Here is a 10,978-nt window from a genome sequence, read left to right as displayed (position 1 = left end):
ATTTTAGAAAGCTAGCGCGCATACTTATAAAAGTATCAACTTCTATGGATAACAGTACACCCAAAATGCACTGAAAAGTTAAATATCCGTATTTTCCTTCTTCTTTTAATATGAAATAAATGCTACGGTTAAACTAATTTGAATTTGCCCTGGCAACAAGGTCACCTCCCTCCGTAACATGAATTAGCTAAACTTCAAATCTTAAAAAAAGAAATAATAAAATAAAATGGTATTTTTCCGACAGTTAAGCATATAATAGTTGTATTCAACAGGTTAAGTATCCAGTTCATTTGATATCGTCTATGTAACGCATGAGGCCTCATACGTTCTACTTTATTTTTACAACGCAAATAAAATCATTTAAGCCTGTACATTTCATGTAAGTGGATATTCGAAATTTTGAAATATACGTAGATTATGGCGGGCAGGAATGGTGGATTTTCGGCTACAACAGTTTCATTTAAAATCGGCACCCTGGTTCTGTTTGTAAGCTTTATACTTCATGTTGTGGGGTTTTCGGTTGCAAGATGGGCTACCATCAAAATGTCCTTTTCCGGTAATGAACTGTTTGAAATTCAAAGTTATTATCACGCTGGATTATGGCAGCATTGCGGATGTGTAGAATTTGGCGTTGAAACCTGTGTGTGTACTTCCAGAAGCGGAGATCCAGGTACTTTTTCTTGTAAATTTTATTTCATGGACTGTTCAAAAAGGGAATATTCTAACTATATATCTACAGAATTATTGCAATATCATCATCAACATACATGTATATTCAGTTATGAAATCTATTCTTACTATGTTTACATAGAATTACAGTATTCCTTCATGCGTAACGCATTTAATAGCTTAGTAAAACTAGCACACATCAGTTTACATCATCCATCCATTCGTACAACCAGTTTGAAACGTTTTTAGTTGTAGCTTTATTTGTTATAAAACGGCACCCGCATAGTTGGAGCTAAACAGTTTCTAAAGTATGTCATTCATGTGATAGGGTTAAAGGCCTAGATTTTGGCAGTGGGCCAAGGGATTTCTGTCTTCACCAGCACAGTTGGGGTCTAATGACCATCACAGTATGGTTCCAATAAACAAGGATCATTGTTTATTGGAGAGTCAGTCTACCTTACAAGTGTATCAATTAGTAAGAAGGGGAAACAATGTAATTTATTTAAAATTAATGAATAAATGATAACTTTTAAAGTTATACTAGTTTTTTTGGGGGCATTTCTATGTAAAGAAAAATATTTGTTGATCAAACACAATAATAAAATAATCATAAAGTTATTTTCATAATAATGAAATAATGAGAAACTTACTTAAAGAAATATGCAAGTTTTTTTGTTTGTTTTTTCAAATTCTGTCTGGAGAATTGTGATATTTTAGAAAAATGTGACTTTCACTCATCTAAAGCTTGCAAATACTATAAAAAACATTGTCTAGATTGAAAACAAAAATGTGCATTTCAAAGTTACAAGCAAGCATGAAAAAAGTCCCTTTTGGCAACATACTGAAAAGGAAAATTGAGTATAGATGGAAAAACAATAATTTATATTCAAAAATTATCTTTCATCATCCTAATGTAATAAAATAATAATAATAATAATATTAATGATTATGATTATGGTTATTTTTTAATTATTATTATTAAAATTTATAACATTAAAGAATAGTTATTATCAATCTATATTATATCAAAATAATAATTATTATTATTCATTCCACATTCACTGAAGAAAAAATAATTTTTTTCCCAACTCCACTGCACACATCTTCATGGTCTAGTAGGGTCCCTGCTTGCTAATTTGCCCTCTAATCAGTTACTGTACAATCGTTGATAAGCAGCAGATAAGATGGGAGTTATATATTGGATTTGGGGGGGGGGGGGAACTTATATAGTAGTGAATCTAGGCCTTTAATGGGCAATGTGTTTCCTAAGAAAAATACTGTAATAAAGACGAGTAACCACTAATTCTTCAAAATGAAAGAACTTGTTGACGTACAAAGACACAATGTTTCATCTTTTTTGTGAAATTTTACTGCTTGTCGAAATTCAAGGAGGTACAAGTTTGTTGTTAAATACTTAGTCTACTACTTAAACGTATATAAGGTTGTAAATCTTAAAAGTTTAAGTAGTTACACGTTTTTCAGTTCATGTAAATAAATATCAAATGTAATCTCAGCGCGTTTCTCAATGATCAAACACTTTTCACTAAATGTAAATTGCGTTTTATCAATTGTATCATTCAAGCAACTAATCGCTCTTAACAGAGTTTAAAGTTGTTGAAGTCAATACATAAATCCCCAGAGGTTGTGTAATAGGAACCTAATAGAAGACGAAATTCACTTTCATGTTGAATGTACTTTATACAATAACACGGGATCTGTCACCTTTGGTGAAATTTTGAACTGTGATGAGTATATAAACAAATCAAAGAAAGATAAACTAGTCTTCTTGGCCCCAGGCCACCCAAGAAAATGTGCAAAATTTGTTGGTCAGGCTTATTATATTAGAAGAAGTATGCTATATACCCAATGATACTCAGCTGTCATTTTGTATATGTAAATTTGTACATGTTGATTTATTTTCTCTTTAGAAGAAATATGCCACCGTTTCCTTATTTTGCGTTATCTAGTTATGAAAATGGTAAAAAATACAAAGCATGTGATGTAAATTTACAGGTCTAAACTACATTTGTTATTTATCATTTTCATTTAAAGCGTTAAACTGATATTGTTCATTGTTACCCGGTAAAACTTGATTATAATTAGTAGAATTTTTACTTAAAAATAAAGAATGCAATATTAAGTTAAAAGTTAAATACGTTCATGTTACTTTTGTATAGTCATTATATCTTATCTTAAAAAATATGTTAATATGAATTTGGAATATTCAAGTAATTTATGTAGATTCTCATGAAATATTTTAAATGGTGATATCTATGTGTTTATATACAGAAAGCGTTTTAATTTGTCCATGTTTAAATTTTACATTGTTATTAAGGTGACTTATAGGCCCGTGCGGCCAGGTGTTCTCGAATTCATTATATATATGTCTGTTCATTATTATGTACGTAAACACATGTCACTTTAATAAAAGATTAAAAAAATACATAAGTCTGTTAACTAAGACAGTGCAAACTTATAACTTCCGCGTTTTTTTTATGTTTTGTTTGGTGTTTTTTGTTTGTTATTTTTTACATTTTAAAATTACATTTTTTCACTCAAACAATATGGTCAATGGTAGAATTCATTTAAAGTTGAAATTAGGATTAATACTATCATCAAGAAGGCCTCTTCACTGCTGAATCTTGTCGTATTTTATAGTTGTGGTTGCTATAGTTATACCTTTTTCCATTAAAATTTACAGACTGAAACATCCAGAAGTTTTCGTAGTCGCAAATTAAATATTTACGTATCAAATTGCCACATCAAAGAAATTAAATATGACAAATTTGGTTCATTTACTTTCTCTCTATTAGGTAAACGTTGATCTAGCATAAAAACAAAACTTACCAAATCACTAACATTGGATAGAGAGAAACAGGAGCTTAACAAAAACAAAGTAGGACTTTCATACTTGCGTTTAAAGTTCCTTTTTCTTCTTTACTTATATTTGTTTATACAGTCTTGCATTTTCTTAAACGTTATAACTGAGAATTACAGGCTACTGTGTTTTGGGATGAGGTTTACTGAACCCATTCCGCCTATATTTGCTGAGCCTGAAAAGATTTATATAAAAAGACAATAGCTTGTTATTCTTTTTATCATGTTAGTCATATAACCTGCCTAGGATAGCATACTTTTTTATCTTATTTCGTAGCAAAATTACTTTTTGAAGTTAAATTAAGCTTATTCAGATATTACGGGTTTTAAAAGTCATTTTATTCTTTAACATCTGAACGAAACAACATGCAGCCATGTTAAATTCAGCCTAGAGCATGTTTATTGACTTTCTAATATCTTACAAAACTAACGACGACATATTCCGTAGTAAAAAGTCATCCCCTTGAATCAATCAGAACATGCTTTATTTCCACATTTCCAAACAGATGCAGTCAGACAGTTACCTGTCAAAATGTCCCAAGCTGTGTCATAGAGATTTTTATCTGCAAATTTACAGTTAAAAACTGATAATACACATATAAATACTTTTATCTACTTAATCCAAATAAAACCTTTAAATAGGTATTGACCTTTTTACCCAAGCTATCGGGTACTATGCAAATTCATGGATGTTTTGATTTTTACGCGCATGCGCTCTTTACGTGTGGCAAAAGAACGATATGAAAACCTACATAAAATTATCATTATATATTACGAATATTTTTGCCATTATAGAGATTATTTCAGTCAAGTAATTTATTTCACAGTATGCTTTGATTAAAGACCTGTATGTTATCAATCATATCTAACCTGAAAAGCCCGCTTTATTCTTATTTTCGTCAGAAAAGAAACAGCATTTCCAGTCTATTTCCACACATCATACAAATATAAAACTCGTTCCTTACATTTAAAAATGTCATATTTTCTTCCATTTTATTTTTTTTTTCCACTACTTCAAATAGTTGTTGTATATATTTTTCTCCCACTTGAATGACATCTACAAACTCTGGGGTCGCGGCTCCATGTTACTGAAGTTGCTAATATACCGGAAATTATTACGTAACTATTATGCAAATGACATAATAAAACAAAGGTCACCTAGGTAATCAAGACCCTAACCTATTTCGAGGGTGTCCCCTAATTAGCGCGGATCATAAAGGTTACTGAAGCATACAAGATGGCTTTGATGTGATATACTTTAATGCTTTCGGTCATCAATACCATAATAAGAACGCACTCGGATTAATATATCACGTGGCGAAGCTGTTTTATGAATTAAAAATAAACATTTCACGTGATATCTAGTATTTTAAAATCTATAAGAATATATTTTGGAACTGAAATGGACATTTCCTTTTAAAACGATGAAAATGTAGGTATAAAAAAGTCTAAATTCGTAAGATATGAATCAAATCAAGGACTATAACTACATACTGAAGGAAAATATCTATTTTTTTCATCTCTTATGTTTACATACTGGATCATTTTCATATCGAAAATGTATTGTGCGCAGAAGTCATTACCCTTAAATAAATGGAATAATTATGATAAACTTGAATTCCGCAAGGAATAGAACATCGTTCAACAAAAGATAAAGAATATAATTGTAGAACACACTTCCCCGCTAGCCCCCCCCCCCCCCCCCCCACCCCACCGCCCTCTCTCTCATCCCCCCTCCCCTTCTCTCTCTCCCCCCCCCTCTCTCTCTCTCTCTCTCTCTTTAATCTGATCGCTGTATTCACCATCCGAACCTCTTTGATATTGTCAAATAAAAACTTTCAAATTCAAAGAATCAATAGAAATAAAAAAAAATAACAATTACTTTTTGTGAATACGGAATGAATTGATCCCAATTTGATCATAATTGGATACAAATTCAAAGGCTGAACTTTGTTTATTAAACATTTTATTTTATACTTTTAATTATATTACAAGTATCAAATAAGCTAATTGCGACAGGTGGTAAGTTCTGTGAGATCATGTTAGGAAAACAAAAACTTTATTATTACTTTATTAATTCATAAAAAATATCCTCTTTTTTTCATTTTTCTTAACCTAAATTTGTCGAGATCAAAATTGCTGAAAAAAAAGTTCATCAATGATAATTCACATTTCTTAAAGGTTTGCAAAGATCTACATATATTTTCCTTTGTCTTACGGTGGATATTTATTATCAAACCAGCTCATTATTGACCGAATAGATTGAAATGCAATATATAAATCTAACGTAATTTATATTGTGCGGTCATGTCTTTTTGCCCTACGTAGAGTGCGCATGCGCGAAAATTGTCCCGCGTTGCTACGGAAATAGCTCTCTGTGAAAAGGTTTATAAATCAAGAATGTAAAATACGTATATTGTCTCAAGTGTTGGATCTATCAATGTAAACATTGTTATCTCTTGTCTATCCAGCTGGGAAAGTATACATTTTTCCGACCACGTGCCATGGATACCTTGTCTAAAATGGTACTTAAGTGACGTCACATGGTACAAGCACAATTTTTGACGTCAGAATCTACATACATACTGCCATGATATACACACATAATATTAATCATTGCGATCTGCTTTTTTAACGTGGTAGGCGAGGAAAATATTATCTTACATATCTCCCAATCCTCGAGCACCAATAAAAAACCTCCTTAACACATTGTGTTTCACTCAACACCGTCCGTTGGGAAAACCCTGCCTTACACAGACAGGCAGGCATGTAAGATCTTTATTGCCATGATGAAAGTTACACAGTAGCGTTATTTAGTGCTGTTGTCTGTTTGATGATAATAGAGACAGGCAAAGTAAATGTATTTTCCACCTAAAATAAAGAATTTGTTTAGAAAAGAATCCTACAACATTAACTAGATGCCTAAGGGCAACATGTCGAGCCCACCAGTTGTCAAAAGGACTGGGAGTTGCATGCGAAACTTTGCCAAATAAAACAATTGTGCCAGGTTATTTAATGATCCAACATTCAATAACAAAGTTATTGTCCGGACGAGGTTAATTATAGCCATATTTGACCTTTAAACTCCAAGTGTGACCTTAACCTTTAAGATATTGACACGGGTGTTGCGCGCGACACGCTGTCTCATGGTGGTGAACAATTAGGCCAAGTTATTTTAAAATCTCATAATCAATGACAAAGTTATTGTCCGGACAAGGTCAATTATAGCCATATTTGACCTTTAAACTCCAAGTGTGACCTTGACCTTTAAGATATTGACTCCGGTGTTTCACGCGACACACCATCTCATGGTGGTTAACAATTTTGCCAGGATATATTATAATCCCACGTTCAATGACGAAGATATTGTCCGGAAAATGTCAATTATACCCATATTTGACCTTTAAACTCCACGTGTGACCTTGACCTTTAAGATAATAACACGGGTGTTGCGCGCGACACGCTGTCTCATGGTGGTGAACAATTGTGCCAAGTTATTTTAAAATCCCACAATCAATGACAAACTTATGGTTTGGACAAAGCAATCCGGACTGACGCACTGACGCACGGACGCACATACACCGAACAACCATTTGGACAACTATTACGGGCTCGACAAAAATTGGACTCTATGATGAAAATGAATTTGGAATGCAATAGATGTTCAAAGTAAGCCGTCAATATGGCGGGGCCAAGTTTTGTTATCTAGTCAATCACGTGATGACAAAAAATCATCTTTTTCATAATAGTTGCTTAATAAACTTTTTGATGGTTAGAATTATTTTTTTATTTTTATATGTCTATTTGTTTGTCTTGTTTGGTTAAATCTATATGTCTGTTTGTTTAAATTCGTGCTTAGTAATAAAGCCTCTTTTATTTGTGCTGAATTTGTGGTAGATTTTTGTTGTTGTTGATTTTTCTTAAATGTATTCTGTAAAGCACTTTTGAACGTGTACATATGCATGAAAAGAGTGCTATATTAATGTGGTATAATGATAATAATAATAATAATATTGATAATAAAAATAATGATGATGATGATGATGATGATGATAACTTATTGCGGATGTTTGAATGAAAAGCAAAATATATATTCTAAATGTAAGTTTACTGTTTGTCAGATATCATCAGCATATACTTCACGTATGTAAACTTGGTAATGTGTCAAATTCAGAAATGTCGAGATATAATTGACCATATGTGTCCCATTTGGACTCGAATATTGTGTTATTTTCAGGCGTTTTGATACTGCATATCAATGTGGCTCTGAGTGTCAACTGTTGCTGATCATTTATCGTTGAATCTATAACTCTCAATTTTCTTCTTTAGCAATTCGTGAGCCTTGTAAAGCTGAAACAATACCTCACTGAGTTAAACATCAATGATATTCATTTTATTTTCGGTAGCGGTTAAGTTATCTTTGCTGTCCATAACCGCTACCGAAAATATTTCAAATCATCAAATTTTCAATCACTCAATATGCTTGCATGCATTTACCTCCTCTCTCAAATCAATCTAGTATAAACTGATTAAATGATGCACAAAATGTTTTAATTATCATACGTTTTAAATGTACTACGAGATATAAAACACCTTTAGTAAAAGAACAAGTAGATTTATAGGATTGAAGTGAATTCTTTATCAAATTGCTAGTTTCCTGTTTTAGTAGTGAACGAAGACACAATGTGTTCGAAATCTTGCATTACTTCAAACGTGCAAAATAATTAGGTAGAACCAACGGCCTTCCTGAAACTAGCCTGACATCTGAATCACCTGCAAGAACAACAGGACTATGAACCGCCTTGACCACCCGGCAATCTGAACCTCTTGATAGTAAAATTGCTATATAGTCATATAAAAGTTATCATGTTACAATTGTTTCATTTCAAGATTTTTAATGGTATAAGTTAAAAATATTGATAACACTTAAATTTGATTTTATGATATTTTATCACTTTTCAATATATTAAATGTTCAAACATTTTATTCTTTAAGATATGTATTTAATTGCACATATTGATTCTTGCATAAGATGTGGGAAATTTGCAAATGGAAGGAAATGGTAAACTTTTTTTATGATTCAAATACTTTCAGCATGGTTCAAAGCTGTTCAAGCAATGGAGATTCTTGGATTGATTGGGTTGATAGGCACTGGAATTATTTCTTTGTCTCTGTTGTTTTACAAACAGACAATGACAACGAAAAATATAAACATTTTCCTGCTTGCAGTTTCAGGTATACCATTTCTATTGTCTTTTCAACTAACAATCTATCAATCTGGCAACTGCTGTACATCTGTTAAGATTTACAAGATATGAAACTCACTGTTGAAAGAAAAACACTTCAAACAAACGACACGACAATAACATCGTCGTATCGCTGGTTCAGCTATCAGTATTGCTTACACGAGAGCCTTATTTGCTCCACTTGCGCGGTTGTGGTCCTAATCGTTATACAATCCGATTAAGCGTAACGCTAGTTTATCATTTAGACTACATCCTTCTTTTTAGTATATGCAAGAATTATGTTTTAGAAGCTACATATGTCAACTATAGATTTATGTGTAGACAGAAATGATTTTTTTTAAATGTTGACATTTTGCAAAAACATAAATCTAATATTATATGTTACTATTTTTAGCTGTTTGCATTGTGATTGGATTGATAATATTTGGAGTGGAGAACACAAAAGATTTTAAAGACGTGTTTGCCATTACTGACGCAATCGACAGCGTAGATGCACACGGAACCTTGAGTACTTCTTTCATTCTGTGCGCCATCGCTGCTGGCCTTTGCCTCTTCGTGTGTCTTCCTCTATTTGCGGTAGACAGAAGCACACCTATACCGCCACCCTTACCAACAGCGCAACAGCAAATGTTTCAGGCACCAGTTCAATATTCAAACCAAGGTCAAGTGATAGTTCCGCCTCCGGGTCAGGCACAAGTATTTATCGGCACAGTTGGCCAGCAACCAACTGGTTACATGCCAACGTACACGTATGGACAACATGGTTTGCCACCGGCATACGCACCGCAAACATCTGCTGGGCCATATGGAGCACCTTCTCCACAGCAGACAGATGGCATACCGTACAAAGCGTAAATCTTAGATCTGGTATACCATTGTTGGCCCAAAGTACAATTATTGTCATGCGTCATTCAAAAAGCTTGTAGAAATTATCATGCAACATAGAATATTATGTCATTACTCAGAAAACGAAACCTACTCGAGGTACATGTATTGCCTTCAAACAGAAAGCCTTTAAAACTTTAAAACATCTTAGGTATTATCCTTTTTAATCATTCAGGTAAAGTTATTTAATACGTTTATAAACATTAGGGTAAGAACACAGAAAGTATGACAGATATATTTGAGATCGATGTTTAAATGTGCACTGATTTTCTAACTTAACGTCATTATTCGCAACATACGCTTTAAAACTAAGCTAGTTATACTTATTTTACTGCAGTGGGACTTTATAAAATGGCCCTTGCACTAATCCTACTAACATTTCTGTTATTTCCTTTATGACTTCCTTTATGACTTCTTTTTTTATTATTTTTGTTATAACAGTTGATAATAAATACTTTTCAAATATAATTGCCTTTATAAAAGGGTATTTGATACAGGATATAAGGAATTATCAGGAGCTGTACTAGACACGCCCGAAAGACTGTTGTTTAGTAACCTCTGATGAACAAAAAGATTGAAAATAAAATGGCTTCGTCTTACTGTGGCTGAAATAAGAAATGACTGTTACATACAGAGCAATATTCATGCTATATCAAAATGTGACATTCGTACACTAAGTAAGTACGTATCTTATTGTACATATAGAATGAAGTATGATATTTTTCAAACAGTCTGGGTTTTGCGTCCCTTTATATAGCCTTATCTACTTTTATGCACATCTTATATCGATTTGTAAAATTGCTTGCAAATTGTCTTGGGGGTTACTTAAAAATTAATGTTATCTTCTGTTTTCATATTTCATATACAGCACTTACATCTGTTTCATATTACACTGTCAGCTCATTTTTATTTGTTGCTATTTTTAACCTAATTGGTATATTGTTTTAAATCATTCATTGCTTCTTTCAGTTAAGCTGTTCAAACTTTACTGTAATCAGATTGATGTGTTTTGCTTTTTGTTTCGTTCCGTTTACATTAACGAAATATTTTCGATTAAAATTAGCTTAACCATTACCTTGTTCGCTTCTTTGTCGGACTAAGTTCTTGTGAAAAAATACGAAAGTGGCTACAGCGAGTACCGAATATTTGTCTTCCCAGTTAAGCGGCCGATGCCTTATCCTCTTCGATATTTTCTTTGTTTGAATTTCTTTTTCATTTTCTTTTCCTTTTTCATTTTGTTGTCAATGATTTGACATAAAATTGAATAAGATGTGGATACATATAATATCATTGCAACATGT

The 10,978-nt window shown here is 32.5% G+C and overlaps 1 protein-coding gene across 1 annotated transcript; it reads left to right on the top strand.

Annotated features, from left to right (window-relative positions):
* The first annotated feature begins 326 nt into the window (after positions 1-326).
* LOC123556399 (uncharacterized) lies at positions 327-10,751 on the top strand. The gene is made up of 3 exons (XM_045347064.2): positions 327-670; positions 8,641-8,781; positions 9,187-10,751. The coding sequence occupies exons 1-3, from the start codon at positions 418-420 to the stop codon at positions 9,645-9,647; spliced, it is 855 nt and encodes a 284-aa protein (XP_045202999.2). The 5' UTR covers positions 327-417; the 3' UTR covers positions 9,648-10,751.
* Positions 10,752-10,978: the final 227 nt, after the last annotated feature.

Source organism: Mercenaria mercenaria, chromosome 5 (assembly GCF_021730395.1).
Source record: "Mercenaria mercenaria strain notata chromosome 5, MADL_Memer_1, whole genome shotgun sequence".
NCBI classification, from domain to species: Eukaryota; Metazoa; Mollusca; class Bivalvia; order Venerida; family Veneridae; genus Mercenaria; species Mercenaria mercenaria.
The sequence above is the reverse complement of the archived record's forward strand: the minus strand, read 5'-3'. Positions and strand labels throughout refer to the sequence as shown.